The sequence below is a fragment of the Ctenocephalides felis genome, unplaced genomic scaffold (genome assembly GCF_003426905.1).
Source record: "Ctenocephalides felis isolate EL2017-DRISC unplaced genomic scaffold, ASM342690v1 CF-g0.4_SCAFFOLD_03573, whole genome shotgun sequence".
NCBI classification, from domain to species: Eukaryota; Metazoa; Arthropoda; class Insecta; order Siphonaptera; family Pulicidae; genus Ctenocephalides; species Ctenocephalides felis.
Genome location: NW_020539727.1, coordinates 16,741,439 through 16,762,839, shown reverse-complemented (window position 1 = coordinate 16,762,839; position 21,401 = coordinate 16,741,439). Strand labels below are relative to the sequence as shown.

Below are 21,401 nucleotides of genomic sequence, written 5' to 3'. Positions count from 1 at the left end.
TCGATTCAAACAATATTCAAAATTAGTAATTCAAAATTAGGAATTGTATGAGGTGTAGAAAAATAAAAACAAATTATTTAAATCTGTGACATATGTATATGTCATACATAAAAATATTTCTAGAATTCTTTTAGAATAAAAAATAACTTACAGATTGTGGATGTAAAAGTATGTTGTGTATGAGTGAAAGAGGCAGCTAACACAAGTTATATTGATGGTTTACCCACTACAAAGCATGCCACATATAAATGTTCCTGGGTCATATTAGAAGTCTTTGCAAGGGCCAAATTAATCTGAAACTAATTTTATTTAAATTGAATTGGCATTTGGATATTCAAGGTTTTTATTAATATTAATATTAATTAATTAATTTTTAACTCCCAAACCAAAATTCGAATTTTTATATTTTTCAATAATGCTGTGAAATTTTAAAAAAATTTTGGAATTATTTAAATAAATAAACAATATTTACTCCAAATAAAAGACCAATATGAGCTCAATATAAATAAACAATATTTACCCCAAATTTAAAATATTTAATTTATATACTAAAACAGCATTTAACACTGTGATAAACATATATTCTTATATATAAAAGCACTTTTATAAATAAAAATAAAGTAAGACACACTTAATAATATATAAAATAAGAAACATTAAATAAACAAAAGCACATTTCTACAATCATGAAGTAGCTGGCAGTTTTACTGAATGTAGTCAGATAATTGTTTGTTTGAAAAATGTTATTTGTTGTGATATAATTGGTTTGGTTTTCACAATATAGTTTATATTTGCTCAAAGTCAAAATGGTCCTTTGTGTCTCACCCTGCTATACATATATACTTTTTATTAAATTTACTTTAATTCATCAAATGTTACTTGAAACTTTTCAAAAAGCAAGTCAAAGAAGAAATACTTAATTCATTTTTTATCTCTCCTCGCAAAAATTTGAAAATTTTGTATAAGCTCAGTAGTATTATTTACAATTATACACAAAATCCAGAATTCAAAAAGAATCTGAAAAACTTGAAACGTAATCAATAAGTCAAAAGACCAAAAAAGACTTAGATTGGATTATACCATGTTTTCTATAGAAAGTGTATAAAACTTGCAGTTTGATTGTATTGACAAAATATAGACAAACTAATGGGGTTTATTGTTTTTATAATACCTCACTGTACACAGCATTGAAACAACACATTCTTATACACTTAAAGTATTAATATTTTTGATTCTCTAGAAATTGTTTAGAATATACCTTACTTAGCAAAACAACGTTTGCCGGGTCAGCTAGTATATATATTTAAAGATATAGATAGATTAATTTTTCATATTACAATTTATTAAAATTATGTACAATTCTTTTATTACAATTCACATCAAATCAACTAAATTATAAAAATGTCATTTACTTCTCATTACATATCCATAGTCTCTTGAGCCCTGCAACAAAAAAAAATATAATAAACAATTATAAATATATATATATATATATATATATATATATATATATATCATATTATATTAAATTTCAACCAAGAAGGGAATATTTTGGCATTTAAAAATTTAGTGCATATTGGATATTCAATTCAAGAAATTGACATTCAATATTTTTAAATTAAATGCAAAAGTAAAAAATCTGATATTTATATAAAAAATTATATGTTTAGATAATGGTACTGCGTTGATTCAGACTAAAATCTAATTTATACATACAGTGATTAAAAAAAGTATTTTACTATTTGACATAAATAAAACTAAAATAAACAAAACACTGTGATGCGTTGGAATTAATTATCAAAATATAAAGAAATTTGTGTTATGAGATATAACATTATTATTAATATATCATGTATATTATAAGAACTTCTGGAAAAGCGGCAAAATATTTTTGATGGCAAAACGTTTGCCGGGTCAGCTAGTATATATATATATATATATATATATATATATATAATTGTAATTATTTTAATCCAATTTACTTGTTGTAAATGGTGTTTAGTATATGGGCACTGTATTTATATCGTTTTTCATACTCCGCTGCATGTTCTTGCCAATGATTTCTAACTTTCAGCCAACGTTTGAGATGATTTTTTAATAACTCTTCTTTCGGTGGGGCTTCATCTGAGTCCTGGGAAAAAATTAATAATGTAGATATAAACAAAAATAGAAATTTTATATAGATTGAAGTAATAATAAAATTCATGTTGAAGACATGTAAATGTAATTATTATTTGCAAAAATTCTAAAAATTATTGAAATTTGATCAGTTTTTTTTTGTAACTGAGCATATGAAAAAAAATTTTTGAAGCTCATATATAATAATTTTTTGCTTATCGAAAATAATTCAGATTTTATTTTTAATTCTGACTAAAGTTCTAATATACTTCAAACAAATAATTTCAACTTTGCAATTCAGTTTATATAATTGTTATAAATATTAGACGATGTTACAATATTTATAATAATCTATTTGAAAACATTTAATATTCCTCGATCATTTCGTTACAGTATGGGAAGTTCCAGCAATTTGCCTTAAGGCACGATGCTGTAGACCCCACTAATTATACATTATATTTATTTGCAATTATTACAACCTACTCTACAAAAAATAATAATTTATTATTCTTACATAATCAAGATTAATTTCTTCAATATTCTCCTTTGCATAAATCTCCATTTTGGGCGGAATCCTATTAATGAGAGCCCCTTCAGGTGCCGGCAATGCTAAAACATCTTTAATTTCACCTTCGGCCGACATATCCAATGATGTGAACTTTTCACGCTTTATTATTTTTGGTTCAACAGGCTTGGGCTTTTCCACTTGCGATATTCTCCTGGTAAAGGACACAAAATGTAATAAATATATAGATATATACATATATATATATATATATATATATATATATATATATTAATTTCGAAATATGAACAAACAACACTCTTTTTTGCACTATTTTATTAAATTTAATAAAATAGTGCAAAAAAGAGTGTTGTTTGTTCTTATTTCCAAATTAATATTTATATCCACTCAGAATACATTTGTTATATATATGTATATATATATATATATATATATATATATATATATATAAAGAGAATCTTATTCTTATTACGTCTTTGCTTTCAATTTTGGTTGGTTAGTCATCCAGGCTCTGCATATTGGGTACAAAGGAGTCTCTTCAGTGTACATTGTAAGATCAACACTCCTATCGTACAATTTCATGATATAAGTATGTGTGCAATCTGTAGCACCTTCCCGCTTCTTCCGTTGTTGTGCATAATTTACATAACTGCAGAAAAAAATATATTACAAAAGGCAATACTAAATTTGTTGTACTTTTTTCATAGTACTTACTTATCCTCATTATCATAAGCTTCATCGTATTCTGATTCCTCGCTCTCTTCATCACTACCTTTAGCAATTCCTTGCAGAGCACCCATTAATCTACCACGGGCTGCTGATACATCAGTATCATCTAGATAATAGATAGATGAAATATATAATAAATGATAAATAGATGAAATAAACAATAGATGATATAAACTATTAATAGATGAAATACAATAAATATATAAATATCTACTATATTATAACCATCTACTTACTGTCATCTCCAGATTTGTTGGAACGTTTTCTTGGCATTTTTTTAACCCCCGTGCAAAAACTTTTATAAAACTAGTTTTTATTGTGTTAAATATTTATCAGAATCCACTTTTTATTAGTTTATTAATATTTGTTATTTTTAAATAAGCTTAGTTGTTTTAATTTCAAATGATGCTGTTACTATTGACATTTTATTTTGACTTGACAGTTCGTCAATGACACCTGAAGTTGCAGCGCTTGTTGGTAGATGGACATGTTGTTTGGTTTGAAAAATAATAAAATTAAATATAAAATTATTATTAAATACTCTTTATTTAATTGTTTTTTTGATAAAATCATATTGTTTATTGTAAAAGTAAACGAAATTTTTATATTAACATATCTTTCTCTGCACTATTTTTATTTTTTTATGAACTAGTACATTTCGGCGCGAATTTCAAATTTGAATTTGTTTGATATGAATGAAAATGTTAAAATAAACTCAAAAATGATATGTTTATAGACAGGTTATTATTATTAAATACTAATTATTTAATTGTTTTTTGATAAAATATTATTGTTTATTGTAAGAGTAAACATAACTTTCACATTAACATAAGTTTTCCTACGTTATTTTTATTTTTTATGAACAAGTACATGTCGGCGCGAATTTCAAATTTGATTTTGTTTGATACAAATGAAAATGTTAAAATAAACTCAAAAATGATATGTTTATAGATTTATTGTAAAAGTAAACATAACTTTCATATTAACATATCTTTTCCTACGTTATTTTTATTTTTAATTATGGGTATATGAACTAGTACATTTCGGCGCGAATTTCAAATTTGATTTTGTATAATAGAAATGAAAAGGTTGAAATAAACTCAAAAATGATATGTTTGATGATATAAAATGATATTATTTGTAGTTTGATTATATAACAAACTACATAATAAGATATAGTGTTTATAATATTATTTATCATTTCAGATGTTATTTATACACTTAATTATGAGTATAAAAATTTAAATGTGTACAAGTATATTGACGCAAAGTACATTTGAATATGTACAAGTACGCAAAATGAACAAAACTTTCATATTAATATATCTTTTCCTACGTTATTTTTATTTTTAATTATGGGTATATGAAGTAGTACATTTCGGCGCAAATTTCAAATTTGAATTTGTTCGATATGAATGAAAATGTTAGAATAATCTTATGAATAATATGTTTATACACCAGGTTATTACTTAAATATTGATTACTTAACAAAATACGGAATAAGATATTTAATTAACCCAAACATAATATAAATAGGTATTTTAACCCTTTCCACTCGCAAATTCCGGTATTTATATGTATTTTTCACCGGAGCTGCGTCATCCGAGTTGAAAGGGTTAATTTTATAGCATAACAGTTTGTAAATCAATAAATTTAATCTTTATTATAAATATTATTAATATAGACGTTTATAATATTATTTGTTCACTCAGTTGCAATTTTTATACTTATTTACGACCAATGAAATTTGAATGTGTACAAGCACATTTTGGCGGAAATTTAAAATTTGACTTTAAATCTTTTTTCAAATTTAAAATTCTTATGTAATTCTTACATAAAATTGATTGCGTAACAAGATATAAAATAAGTTATTAAATTATCATTATAAATATCATCAAAGTTAACTGGTTTTTAATATTTTTTATCCTGTCATTTGTTTTTCGTAATAATAATCCTTTCCATTCGCTAATTCCGAGATATATATGAATTTTGCCGCCGCAGTGGCTGCATCCGAGTGGAAAGGGTCAATTGATATAAATTAGAGTTCGAAATGAAAGAGTTTATTTAGGCTTCAAATTCAAATTTGATTTTCTAATAAATTCTAAGGTGCTTTCATATAAAATTTGTGAGTTATTTGACAAAAACCAAAAAAATGACCCGAATTTTCTATTTATTGCTAAAGAATGAAAAATCGAATTCAAAGTCGTTTTATTCAAAACTTTTATATTGGACTGTATATAGCTCTTTTCATGGATTTGTAGTAAATTTTATCTAGTTTCTCCTAAGCTAATTGAAAAAGAGTGCCCTCATATAAGGTTTGTCAGTTATTTGAGAAAAACTAAAAAAATATTTCAAGAAATTTCAAGAATTTATTTAGGCTTCACATTCAAATTTGCCTTTGCACTGCACTTAAAAGTTCATAATTTCCAAACAACGTGAAATATTTTTATCCTCTAATTTTTTTGACGTCGAGTTCTGGGATACCCTGTATATATACATAATACCTATATTATCGATGTGGTGTTCCATTATCCATAGTTTTGGAAAATTATTACGTCATCCCGAGTTATTAAATTTAATGTTCCCAATTATCCGTCCTCAAAAGCATTACCATTACTCCACCTATTGTTGCTCTTATCGCCATTAAATAACGTTTCGATCTAAATTGAGCTTTCGATGATGATGATGATGATGATAGTGCTAAAATAGCTTATAGTAAAGCTATATTGCTATATTAAGATATTCTGCGAATTTGATTTATGCCATAGTAACAGAAATAATAAATAATTGTATGTTTTGTCGACTGGTGAAGAGTCAAATTTAGAATTGAAACGCGATAAATAAATGTTAGGGATGGACAACATTTGTTAAAAATGAATTGCATTTTAAAGCAAGATTTAAGATTTTTCTTCAAGCTTAAAAATCTGAGCTAAAATTTGACTAAAATAACTCTTCTATCTGAATTGAGCTTTCGATGATCATGATGATGGTGCTAAAATAGCTTATAGTAAAGTTATATTGCTATATTAAGATATGGGGCGAGTTTGATTTATACCATAGAAGAAGTAATAAATTATTGTATGTTTTGTCTACTGGTAAAGAGTCAAATTTGGAATCGAAACGTGATAAAAAAACGACGTTAGGGATGGACAACCCTTGCTAAAAATAAATTGTATTTTAAAGCGAGATTTAAGCTTTTTCTTCAAGCTTAAAAATCTGTACAAAAATTAGACTAAAATAACGCTTCTATCTGAATTAAGCTTTCGATGATCATGATGATGGTGCTAAAATAGCTTATAGTAAAGTTATATTGCTATATTAAGATATGGGGCGAGTTTGATTTATACCATAGAAGAAGTAATAAATTATTGTATATTTTGTCTACTAATGAAGACTCAGATTGAGACCCGAAACGTTTGTATTTTCATATAAAATTTCCAAAGGTATTCTTTAGCAATAAATAGAAAATTTGGGACATTTGTCAAATAACTCAGAAATTTTGTATGAAAGCACCCTTTTTCAGATAGATAGGGTGAAACTAGATAAAATTTACTACAAATCCTTATAAACTTATATACAGTCCGATATGAAAATTTAAACGACTTTGAAATTGATATTTCATTTTTAGCAATATAAATATAAAATTTGGGACATTTTTTTGGTTTTTGTCAAATAACTGACAAACTCTATATGGGGCACTTTCAATTAGCTTAGGAGAAACTAGATAAAATGTACAACAATTCCATGCCAACAGTTATATACACTCCGATATAAGAGTTTTAAATAAAACGACTTTAAATTTGATATTTCATTATTTAGCAATAAATAATCTATATTCTATATTAAGATACGGGGCGAATTTGATTTGTAACATAGAAGAAAAAGTAATTTATTATTGTATGTTTTGTCTACTAATGAAGACTCAGATTGAGACTCGAAACGTTCTTATTTTCATATAAAATATCCAAAGGCATTTATCGACGGATTTTTTCACAAAGTTTTGTCATTTTTATTTTCATATAAAATATCCAAAGGTATTATTTAGTAATCAATAGAAAATTTAGAACATTCTTTTAGTTTTTGTCAAATAACTGACAAATCTTGTATGAAAGTAGCCTTTTTAAGTTAGATAGGGTGAAACTAGATAAAATTTACAATATTTCCTATGAAACACTTTTATACACTCGGATATAAATGTTTTGAATAAAACGACTTTGAATTCGATATTTCATTATTTAGCAATAAATAGAAAATTCGGGACATTTTTTTGGTTTTTGTCAAATAACTCACAAATTTTATATGAGAGCACCCCTTTTCAATTAGACAGGGTGAAACTAGATAAAATTTACAATATTTGCTTGGAAACACTTTTATCCGATATAAAAGTTTTGAATAAAACGACTTTAAATGTGATATTTTGTTAACTTGTTTTTTTCTCTTTATTTATTGGATGGATGTCAATGAAGAAAACATCAGCGTTTTTGCTCATATTTATAAGGTAGGTTCCTTATAACCTTAAAAATATTTGAATTCGAAATGCGCTCTGGACAACCTGATATCGAGCAGTATTGTCCATTTTTACTTGAAAATATAGATAAAAAATATGTTAACTCAACTGATGAAGTACTACCCATTATTATTATTACTTACATATTTTTTACCAGGCATACTTACATGGGTTTGTGCTTTTTTGGGTTTGTGTGTATGTTTATGTGTATGTATGTCATGTGTGTATGTCTTACCTTTTAGGGTATGGAAGTTGAGAAGATGATAAATAATTTAAATAAGACAAATATTGAGAATCGTTGTAGAGGGAAAAGAGCTTTTCCTATACAAGTGTTGGTAGAAACGATATCGATTAGAAGGCGCACCTTATGTTTTTGCCAGTAGAGGGGTGTATCAGTATATATATATATATATATATATATATATATATATAAACACCTATATATTTATACATGTATATACAAATACTATTACATACACATTATACTGAAGATGTGGATACAAAGTCCAAAGTCTTGATAAAAAAAATGTAACAACTTATCCTTTCTGTAGCTGACATGATGATCATTGTTTTTTTTTTAATTATAATTAAATAATTAATTTAAATAATTGAAATTATTAATTTTATTAACTAAATGTGAGCATTTTGTAAGAAAAATCTAATGACTTACAATTATTCTATTAACATTCCGAAGAAGCTTTTGTTTTCGCCAAAAAACCCGATATACTAATTTTATTTTGTGTCAAAGTTTTTTGTCAAATCGTTTGGTTAAAATTGGAAAAAGTATGTTTTTTTCTGTATAGCAAAGAAAATGCATTTATGTATTCCAAACTAGGTTTCTTGTCTGGGTAAGTCGGACTCAATACCGCTTAAAACCGACTAAAACTTTCGCTTTGTCCTTGCCTCTGGTTCCTACGAAAACGGAAAATTTTGTGGGGGGAGGATCTAGAATGTTATAATTCTCGTACTGAAATTATATTCATCTCTTAAATGATATATATTATTATGATATTATACCAAAAGTATGTGTGTGTGTGTGTGAACAGATATTTGACCTTTTGTCGATATTTTTTTCAAAAACGGTAGAGTCAATTTTAAAAATTTAAAAACCATTCGATCAAATCAAATACTATCGGCTTAGTCGTTTTTTGTAATTAGCAAAAAAGTGAAAAATATTGCTGCAAAAATTCCGAATCTATTTTAAAAATTCAAAAACTATTATAAGAAAATGCATTTATGCGTCCCAGACTAGGTTTTTTGTCTGGGTATGTCGAACTCAATACCGCTTAAAACCGACTAAAACTTACGCTTTGTCCTTGCCTCTGTTTTTACGGAAACGGAAAACTTTGTGGGAGGAGTATCTAGAATGTTATAAATCTCGTACTGAAATTATTCTTATCTCTTAAATGATATATTTTATTATGATATTATACCAAAAGTATGTGTGTGTATGTGAACAGATATTTGATCTTTCGTTGACTTCTTTCAAAAACGGTTGAGTCGATTTCAAAAATGTAAAAACTATTCTTGTAAGTAAGGTAAGATTCTTTGTAATTAGCAGAAGAGTGAAAATATTTCCGCAAAAAATCTGAATCGATTTTAAAAATTCAAATACAATTAGAAAGATATTATTTGGGAATCGTGATGATTAATTTTGGACAAAGATCGGCCGAGCCGTTTCTCTCGTGAATAACGGTTGAAACGTTGCGTTTATCTCCGGTTATGTACATATGAAAATTCATCAAAGATTAGAAAAAAAATCAGCAATTCTTTTTAATTTATTTTATATTTATTTTTAGTTATCAGAGATCATCTTCAGGTTTAGATAAAACTTAGGACATTTTTCCGGGCACATTTGCACCAGGTCTCCCGTACATTCTTACATACATATAAATATATATAGGCATACTATATATATATATATATATATATATATAATATATATATATATATACAGTGATATATGTATATTTAATGATGAATCGGTAATGCCCCCGAACAAAACAACTCAATTTGAGATATTTTGATCACAACTAATTATGTTTACTTAACGTTCTGCAGTCGAATGGAAAACATAGCAATAATTATTATTAATAATTAATTAATATTGTTTAAACATTCTAAACTCTAGATACGAACATGCACTTTGAATTAATTTTAAAAAAACTAGAAAAATCTATAGACATAATAGTATAAAATTTATGATAAAGTGTAGTACTGTCTTAGGGCAAGTTGAGTTAAACTCTAACTCGATTCAGGTAAGAATAGTTTGAGAGATTTCTGATTGCCATTGCCATTTTATCGAAATTTGCATTTTTTTTTTATAAAAACGTCTGCCAAAAATCCCATTTTCATTTTTTTCCTTTTTCTTCTAATACCTAGTTTATTGTCTTTACTAAAAGACGTATTTTTTATTTTTATTTCGGATGATACTGAAAGAAGTTCTACTGAAAACGCGAAAGCACCTTTTTTTGAGGGACTGCCGAAAATGGCGTCGTAATGGCCGCCATTTTAATTTTTTTTTTTGAAAATTTTACAAAATGTTTAATAAATATGTATCTTTTAAATAAAAAAAATTAATTAAAATATTTCATTATTTATATGTGAAAAAAATTATTGAAAAAAGGAGGTTTTTTGCCCGAGGAAACCCATGTAACCCCTTAACACCGCAGTGTCCCAAATGGGGTAATTTTCCATTGAAAACATATTTTTGAAATTTAGTGAAAATAGACATAGCTGCTACTCGATGTCAGGTTGTCCACCCCATATATATACATATGCATATACATACATACATTTCCATGTATCTATGTACTATTATTCGTAATCCCATCGCCCATGGTGTCCCATATAAACGTATAAGCTTATATAAACTTATATAAGCATAATTAATACTGTCAGATCCTATCTCGGAGCCCCCAAAATGATAAATGAGGCGAAATAACCACCAGCTCCACCATACACCATCATATCACCCTCCAAAGAAGACTTAATACCAAGTGCAATTAAACTTCGACATCGAAACTTTGACACTCTTTGAGATGATATCGATAGTAATAGACAAGGGGGTGTTCAATAAGAAATTTTTGGATTTTTTCTTCCTTTTGGTGATACGTGGTGATATTTAAGATTAACCTTAAAATCTAATAACATTCCGACCAATAAGGCTTCAATCTTTCAATCAAAGAACCCTCGCACATGATACGACGACCAATCACAATCGACCCGTACAGAAATGATCTCATTTCTTGCATTTTCACAAATTTACTCTAAACTTTTACTTCAATAATTTCCCTTGTTATACGTTTCGACACTTGATGAGTATCATCATTCAGTAATCACCAGGATAATAGCACGAAACTTATACATCTTAATAATTTTTTTTTTGACGGAAATTAATACAAAATTATAATTATTAGAATAAAAGGAGTATTATGCTATTTAAACTCTTAATGGAGCAAAAAATCTGATATCAGAACCGAGTCGTATAACAAACAAAAATGTTATATAATATTAATTATTTAATAAAAATTAAATGTCGAATTATTTACGAAAATAAGGTCATGTCCCATTTAATATTTTTCTCTCATTTAACAGTTTTTGAATTTACATTGAAATCGGTTCAGGATTTTTGGCGAAAACGTGCATATTTATTTTAAAATTTTAAAAACGACTAGACCGATTATAAAAAGCTTATAATAATTTAGGATATTCGATTTTGATGATGATAAGGTTCATGGTCTTAAATAACTGGGAAAAATATTATAGGCCTATGACAAGTGGATTAATTATACAAAAAATAACAAAGTTAGGAACACAGAACGAAGTAAAAACTTTCAAAAAATACATACATTTTATTTTTTATTGATTGAGTGGATCATTTCCTCATTATTAATTATAAAAAATGCCAAAGTTAGGAACAGGGAACGATGTCAATTTTAATTTAAAAAATTCTCAAAAAATAGAAAATCTCACTTTTTATTGATTAAGCGGATTATTTCCTCATTATTAATTATAAAAAATGCCAAAGTTAGGAACAGGGAGCGATGTCAATTTTAATTTAAAAAATTCTGAAAAAAAAAACAGAAAAATCTCACTTTTTATTGATTAAGTGGATTTTTTCCTCGTTATTAATTATAAAAAAATTGTCAAAGTTAGAAACAGGGAGCGATGTCAATATTACAAAAAAATCACAAAAAATAGCTAAGTCTTATTTTTCATTAATTGAATTACCTACTTGCTCATTCTCAACTTGCCTTAATGCATATTGCTAATTACACCTAATAATTTTAATATTTTGACCAAATTTTGAAATAGAAATAAAACTCTGGCTTTGAAAAAAAGATTTTGGTGACTACAAATATCTATTGTAGGAGTAAATTTTATTGTAAATAATAGAAAAATGTATTTTTTCATAAACAAATGTCTCATATGCTTTTTACCTAATTTATCTAATTTTTTCGAAAAAATGTCCTGACAAAAAACTCTAAAGTATCCTTAAGTGTTCAAAAAATTTTTCTAGTATTTTCATCACCTGTAAATAAAATTTATTATTATAAATATTATTTTATTAATAATAATAAAATGAAAACAAACATTTTTAATATATATTCGTTTATTATTCATATAATAATAATATTTAACCTATCCACGTCATCAACTAGTTAAATATTACGTGTATTTTGTCAAATTTAGTTTATTACATATACGCGCTTTGCTTAAATATTTTTTATATATATTAATTCATCATTTTAATAATAATATTAATTATTATTCTTTATAATAATTATATTTTAATATTCTAATACTTAATAACTAAGTTCTCATATATATGTACATGATATTATCAACTAGGGTCAGGCTGAAGCAGATTTATAATAGAATTATAAATAAACTTAATTATAATAGAATTAATATATAATTTTAAGTCATAATTTAATATCAATTAATAGAAAATTTTGGATTAAATTGAATCATTTCTCTATTTAAATTAAGTCAAAAATGTTATTACTTAGGAACTAAAAATATAAATGCAAATAATTTTTTATAAGTAAAATTATGTATGAAATACAATCAGTTTTTTTCTGGTCTTTCAAATAATATTTAATATGATAAAATAAAAATAAAATTGAATTATATAAAAATTGTATTTGGTATAATATTTTTGTCAAAACTAGTTATTGTTTGGTTCTTTTAAAATTCATATTAAACCCTAAAAAATAACGAATTTTGACCAAAAAAAAATTATAAAAATTCTCCAAGTAAATTATCTATTTTAAATTAAATTATAGTTTTAGTTCTCTTTTTTTTCAAATATATTTGCAAAATTAAGAACAAAATAAAAATATTATTTTGGGATAATATTTTTGTCAAAAATAGTTGTTGTTTGGTTATTTTAAAATTCATAATAAACCCTAAAAAATAACCAATTTTGACCAAAAAAATTATAAGATTTTTGCAAGTAAAATGATCTATTTTATATGAAATAAGTTTTAGTTCTCGTTTTTTCAAATTAATTTGCAAAAATTAAAAACAAACTGAAAATATTATTTTGGGATAATATTTTTGTCAAAAATAAATATTTTTTGGTTATTTTAAAATTCATAATAAACCCTAAAAAATAACCAATTTTGACCAAAAAAAATATAAAATTTCTCCAAGTAAAATTATCTATTTTATATGAAATAAGGTTTAGTTCTCGTTTTTCAAATAAATTTGCAAAAATTAAAAACAAAATAAATACATTATTTTAGGATAATATTTTTGTCAAAAATAAATATTTTTTGGTTATTTTAAAATTCAAAATAAACTCTAAACAATAACGAATTTTGACCAAAAAAAATTATAAAATTTATCCAAGTAAAATTATCCACTTCATATGAAATAAGTTTTAGTTCTCGTTTTTACAAATATATTTGCAAAAATTAAAAACAAAATAAAAATATTATTTTGGGATAATATTTTTGTCAAAAACAATTATTGTTCGGTTATTTTAAAATTCATAATAAACCCTAAAAAATAACGAATTTTGATAAAAAAAAATCATAAAAATTCTCCAAGTAAAATGATCTTATGAAATAAATTTTAGTTCTCGTTTTTTTTCAAATATATTTGAAATAATAATAACAAAATAGAATTACTATTTGGGATAATATTTTTGTCAAAATTAATTATTGGGGTTATTTTAAAATTCAAAATAAACCCTAAAAAATAACGGATTTGACCAAAAAATTATATAAAATTTCTCCAAGTAAAATTATCTATTTTATATGAAATGAGGTTTAGTTCTCGTTTTTCAAATAAATTTGCAAAAAATAAAAACAAAATAAAAATATTATTTTGGTATAATATTTTTGTCAAAAATAATTATTTTTCGGTTATTTTAAAATTCTTGATAAATCCTAAAAAATAACGAATTTTGACCAAAAAAAAAATTATAAAGTTTCTCAAAGTAAAATTATCTATTTTATATGAAATAAGTTTTAGTCCTCGTTTTTTTTCAAATATATTTAGCAAAAATTAAAAACAAATTAAAAATATTATTTTAGGATAATATTTTTGCCAAAACTAGTTATTGTTCGGTTTTTTCATAATAAAATAAGAAATTATTTATTTTATAATAAATCAGAAATTCATAATAAACTCCGAAAAATATAAAAATTTTGACCAAGAAATTATTTAACTAATTTTGACCAATAAATTTTAAACACTTTGTATATATATATATATATATATATATAAGTGATTTATCTAAATAATTCTTCTGAATAATATTTAGAAATTTCTAAACTTAATATTTTTTAAATTCTAAATAATTTTTATAAAATACATAATATATATAACAAGTTTTCTCTTTCTAAAACTTAAACTGAAACCTCTACAACTTATTTTTCATATAAATTATAGCAAAGCATTTTACGTACGATCCAGCATACGTTAATAATTTATTTATTTATATATATATATAATTATTACATATAACTTATATTAAATTTTATTTATATATATCTACTAATAATAACAATATTGTATAAACAATTTTGATTTAGACCAGCTAAATCGTGGTAATAATAAATTAAAAATATATTTTAGAGTCGTTTTTTATATGGATTTTTTTGAATTTCTTTGCTCCCAGGAGCTAAAATAATTCCAAATTGATTAAAAAAAATTCTCTGAAAATTTTAGCTCTTAATATTAACTTTTAGATAGTCCGCAATTGAATCAAAGTCTTGTTTTATCAAATTTTTGTTGCGGACTATCTTAAGGTTAATTTTTGGGGCTAAAACTTTCATGAAATTTTTTTTCAGCATTTTGGAAACATTTGAGCCCTTGGGAGTAAAGAAATTCTAAAAAATCCATATGAAGGACCACCTTTATATATATAAATTAAATATATTTTCTGGAAATCATTTATATCTGGTTGATATAAATAAATTTACTTCTATTACAATATTTATTCAATGAATAAAAAATAATAACAAATTTACTTCTATAACAATAATATATATAATTCAACAAATGTGCCTGTTCACTTTTATATTTATTATATTTCATTTATATAATTATTGGCGTATATTTTATAATATATTTTATATAATATATTATTTTTTTTAGCATTCACATATACATTTCCTATGGATCTTTTTCTAAATATAAATATTCAATATTTTGCTCCCTTCAACACAAGCTCTAATAATCTTCAATCCTATTTTATAAATAAATAAATTTATATATATATATATATATATATAAATTTATTTATTAATATATTTTTATATTACTGGACATTTATCCCTACAATCTTATTTTATTTAATTTTATTGTATAAATTGGACATTTACTTTTCTACTTCAGCGTTATGGCGTTTTTTTTCATTTTGTATTCTGTATTAAAAACTCAAATTAATTTATTTTAAAAAATTAATTTAATTTTTTTTAATATATAAATGCAATCAAATATCATTCATAAAAATAACACACTGTTTTGTTTAAAAAAAAGTGTATAAATAAATATTTTTTTAAAGTATAAATAAACAATATGTTAATAATTTTGAAAGAACAGTCACACATTTATTTAAAAAAAATAAATTTAAATTTTTGAATATATATAAATACAATCAAAAGAAGACTCAATGTTTTGTTTAAAAAAATATTTAGTGTATGAATAAATAACTTTTTAAAAAATTAATAATTTTGGGAGAGAAGTCACACACTTCAAATTTATTTAAAAAAATATATTAATAAATAAATAAAATTTTTCAATAAAACAAATTTCTAAACACTGTTTTATTTAAAAAAAAATATGCATAGATAATATTTTTTAAATTTATAAAAAATGAGCTTTAATTTTAGAAGAAAGACACACTAATTTATTTAAAATAATTAATTTAATGGATGAAAAATATTTTTTTATTATATAAATACAATCAAAAACAGTTCTAAAAATAAGGTTTTAATTATTTATTTATTTTGTTACAAATTTAAAAAAAAATTATAAAATTGAATTAAAAAATGTCTTTTAAAATGTTAAATACCATTTTAAATTGCAAATTTATTGTAAAAACACAAAAAAAATATAATTTTATAATTCTTCAAATTTTTAAAACAAATTTTAGGTTTTTTTTAAAACAAATTTTAGGTTTTTTTCTTCTAAGAACTTTTGCTTTTTAAAAAATCATAGAAAGATACAATTTGTTGTGTGACTTTTTATAAAAATAATACACTAATATTCATTTTTTATTACACAATTTGATTTTATATAATTAAAATGGATATAGTTGTTTTTCAAAATAGAATAACAAAAAATTCGAAAATGTAAGAAATGTTTTTTGAAACATTAAATATTTAAAATGAATTAATTTTGTTTTGGCAATATGTTACAAAAATAAAAATACCTAAAAACTTCAGTAAATATTTAAAATAATTAAATAAATTATGTTTGTATATGTCAATAGTAAATAAATAATTTTTAAAGAATAAATTATAATCAATAATTTATTTAATAATATACAATAATTAAAAAATCGAAAATTTACTGAAAATTCGATGAAAAAATTACGAATAATAAAGGTAATAAAAAAATTCATTTTTATATAATTATATAACAAATTTATAAATTTTTGAATAAAAATCAAAAGTATTTTCCAAAATATATAAAATAAATTGTTTAAAATCCATCATAGTCAACATATTTCAATTTCATCCCTTAAACTTAAACAATTTATAAAATCATAATTGTTTGAAGTAAAACTTCTTTATCTCTAATAATATAAATTATAATAATTCTTCAATAAATAAAAAGTAATATCGATAAATTATTTATTCTTCATAAATAATATTTAAAATATAATTTAGAAAATTATAAATACTATCAATATTGAATTTATATTTGAAAAATATTAAATTAAAAGGAGTTATTTTTCGTCTCATTACATTTTGCTTAACGCATGCAACGGCACGCGTAAAGAAGTTTTACTTTAACAAAAAAAACTATAATATTTTATATAATAAACATATGAATTAACAATATTTTGTCGGTATATTTATAATATATAAGCCATTCACATTAGGCACTCTAAGTCACTACTTTATTTATATATATAATATATATTTATATCGATATTTCGTCGATATCGATACAAGAGCTACATTTACATCGATTATCTACATACACTGTGTTTAATATATCGATTTTTATATTTATATATTTATATTTAAGTATATATTTAAAGTTTTTTGTTTTTTCTATAAAATATAAGCTCGGGGTGTTTTATAGATAGGATATAGTAATTTTATATTTATAATTAATTTATAAATATTTTATTTTACTTATTTCATAAGGATATTGGATGCGTGATTTTGTAAAACTATTTTGGAAATTAAAAAACAATTTTTTATGATGTTTACAAATTAATTGTCCAAAAATTTTTAAATTTTGTTTGTCATGGTATAAAAACATTTTTGGTAGATGTTTTCTTCTACGATTTATTTTGTAAATGAGTAAATTTTGCACCAAGACAAATTTTTGACAATCTGATTTTAATTAGTTGACTAAAAGTTTTTTATAAAAATTTAACAAAAAAAAAAATAATTTATGGAATTATTTCCAGTCTCATGGTTTTCTATTATTTCTGTTTTTTCTGTCTTTTCTCTATGGACAGGTATAAGCAGATTGAATAATCAATACTAATGTTATGAAAACACTCTTAAAGCACCCCCAGAACCCTCAAACCAACTTTTTTCTAAACCCACCCCCGTAAAAAATTGAGTAAATTGATACGCCGCTCTTTGCGAGATGCAAAACAACTTCTATGTTACATAAGAGGGATGAAATGAAATGTTTGTTTGATGAATAAATAAAAGATAGATGTTTATGTATGGAAATAATACATAATAAGAATATTAAATTTTTTTGGAAAATTTTGAGTAAATTTAGAACTTGAAATAATAAACATTTAGTTTAGAAAAATGCATCTTTTTTTGTAAATATTTCTAATATTTTTATTTTTCTTGATTTAGTAAGGATGTATTTGTTATAAAAAAAATTGACGTGTTTGTGAATTTTCAATTTTTTGATAAATTTTAATTAATTTAGTTAATGGCAAGTATGAGACAAGCTTCACTGTAGTAAAAAAATGTCATTTTTAGAAAAAATCAAATGGAATTTTTGAATTCTGTTAAGTTATTTTAGAACAAAATGTATGAATACAAAATATACAAAAAATTAAAAATCTTTTTCCAAAAGCAATCGTTTCGTCAACACAAGCATGAATCATTCAAATCGGATGCTCCGTCTCTCGAAAACTCGATTTCTATTTTGTGCACTATTTGCTCCGTATCTACGAAACCGCCAGACCTGCCTTTGCCAAAAACTAATCAGCATGTCTGTTTATTAATGTATGTATAAAGCATATTCTTGGAAATTTGAAATCAAGTGTATTATTATTCGATGGCAAATTAAAAATGTTCTTAGAACAACTTTTTGAATCACCAAAATATCTGCAATAGTTTTTATAAAATTGCATTTTTACACTTTGCAAATTTTATAAGTTTTAAAAAATCTATATGGATCCTGCGAAATAGAAATGTTTAAAAATACAATATCTTGAGAACGTTTTGAGATATTTTAGAAATTCGAAAAGTTGCTTATATAACATTTTTAATTTGCCATTGAACTGTGTTAATCACGATTTGTTGTTTTAACTCTTTCACTAAAATGCATTGTTAACTATTTCTTCAAACCCTGAAGATTTATTTATGTATAATGTATATACTTCATGAACTAGTAAACATTGTAGATCAAGAATATTACTATTCGATGGCAAATTAAAAATGTTCTTAGAACCACTTTTTGAATCACCAAAATATTTGCAATAGTTTTTATAAAATTGCATTTTTACACTTTGCGAATTTTATAAGTTGTAAAAAATCAATATGGATCTTGCGAAATGGTAATGTTTAAAAATGCAATATCTCGAGAACGCTTTGAAATAATTTAGAAATTCAAAAAGTCCGTTATATAACACTTTTAATTTGCTATCGAACTGTGTTAATCACGATTTGCTGTTTTAACTCTTTCACTAAAGGTGCAACATTCATTTGCATATTCATATATAAAGAATGAAGAACTCATATAGAAATAGAAAAGAATGTTGCATTTTCAGTGAAAGAGTCAAAACAACAAATGATTAACACAGTTCGATGGCAAATTGAAAGTATTATATAAAGGACTTTTTGAATTTCTATAATATCTCAAAGCGTTCTCGAGATATCGCATTTTTAAACATTTCGATTTCGCAGGATCCATATTGATTTGTTAGATCCATATAGAACTTATAAAATTCGCAAAGTGTAAAAGTGCAATTTTATAAAACCTATTGCAGACATTTTGGTAATTCAAAAAGTTTTTCTAATAACATTTTTAATTTGCCATCGAACTGTGTTAATCACGATTTGTTGTTTTAACTCTTTCACTGAAAATACAACATCAATATGCACACTCATATGAAAAAACACGTTTCAGACCCAAACAAATCCCATCACAAATTATTTTAACCAACATAAAATATTTTATTTTTACTATCATCTATCAATTTTCTAATAGCGTTGACAATGACACCTATCATGACCGACTATTTCGTGACTTTCGTGACGGCTTTTGCTAAAGTGACGGCGTCACGCCACAGTCGGCCGTGACATCGTTATTTTACAGGCTTTTCGAGAGAGAAAAAATGAAAAAAAAATTGAAACGACTGCGAATTAAATATAAAACGATATCATGCAATATTAAGTGCAGTCGAAAGTGGTCGATGGAGAGCTGGTGGTAACTGAGTAAGTTGAAAATAATTTGTGCTTGTGGGGGATTGTTTGAGGTTAAGGGTATACTGAGTTGTTGAATGGCATTATGATGTTAGGCAATTTTGTTTATTATTGAATTTTAAACAAATTTCTCAAATACATCATTTATATCAATCGAATGGTTTAAAAGTTACAGAAGAAATATTTAACTCTAATGAGCTAATTTCTTAACACCGAACAGTGTTAAGAAATTAGCTCAGTACTACTTTTTCGACTTGCTCAGAATATTTTTTGCTTTATATTTAATTTTTTGAGTAGACTGAGCTGTTGTAGAGCATTATGATGTTAGACAATATAATTTATTAATTAATTTTAAACAAATTTCCCAAATACATCTTTAATATCAATCGAATGGTTTAAAAGTTACAGAAGAAATATAAAAAAAAAACACTGAAAAGTGTTAAGAAATTAGCTCAGTACTACTTTTTCGACTTGCTCAGAATATATTCCGCTTTATATTTAATTTTTTGAGTATACTAAGTTGTTGTAGACATTTATGATGTTAGACAATATTATTTATTATTTAATTTCAAACAAATTTCCCAAATACATCATTACTATCAATCGAATGGTTTAAAAGTCACAAAAGAAGTATACAAAAATTAACAGAATTACTTTTTAAACTTGCTGAAAATATTTTGCGCTTTTTATTGCATTTTTAAAGTATATTGAGTTGTTGTAGAGCATTATGATATTAGACAATTTTGTTTATTATTCAATTTTAAACAAATTTCCTAAATACATCATTAATATAAACCGCATGGTTTGCAAATTACTTAAGGATTTGTAATAGAAAACAGGATCGTGAATATTTTACATGCCCTTGTTAATTCAGATCCAATTACACAAATAATTATATATATATATATATATATATAAACATATATATAATTTTGTTTTGCGTGCAAAAGTTACTCATTTTTTCACAGATTTGTTCATCGCAACATTTTTACGTCTACATATATTTTTATTTTACATAAATATTTTATTATTCCCCATTTATTAAATTCTAACAGTTATAACATATCATATTTTGCAATATCGACATTTATCTAAATTTCTAAGGTTTTTTTATTAAAAATTACTTCAATTCCATTTTAATTGTTTTATAACATTTTTTGAATTTTGCAAATTTTTGCATTTTGGCAGTTTAATGGTTTTATTT

At 23.9% G+C, this 21,401-nt stretch overlaps 1 protein-coding gene across 1 annotated transcript; it reads right to left on the bottom strand.

Annotated features, from left to right (window-relative positions):
* Positions 1-1,394: 1,394 nt before the first annotated feature.
* LOC113389091 (protein lin-37 homolog) lies at positions 1,395-3,749 on the bottom strand. Its single transcript, XM_026626150.1, has 6 exons — positions 3,610-3,749; positions 3,359-3,479; positions 3,117-3,293; positions 2,633-2,837; positions 1,983-2,131; positions 1,395-1,443 (listed from the first exon to the last, which is right to left on the bottom strand). The coding sequence occupies exons 1-6, from the start codon at positions 3,644-3,646 to the stop codon at positions 1,419-1,421; spliced, it is 714 nt and encodes a 237-aa protein (XP_026481935.1). The 5' UTR covers positions 3,647-3,749; the 3' UTR covers positions 1,395-1,418.
* Positions 3,750-21,401: the final 17,652 nt, after the last annotated feature.

Bases quoted from the DNA above. Each gene is read 5' to 3' on its own strand.
- LOC113389091 (XM_026626150.1), bottom strand. From the start codon at position 3,646: ATGCCAAGAAAACGTTCCAACAAATCTGGAGATGACA. The intron at 3,480-3,609 runs GTAAGTAGATGG...TCTATTATCTAG, and splicing joins CAACAAATCTGGAGATGACA to ATGATACTGATGTATCAGCA. The intron at 3,294-3,358 runs GTAAGTACTATG...TTTTTTCTGCAG, and splicing joins GCTTATGATAATGAGGATAA to TTATGTAAATTATGCACAAC.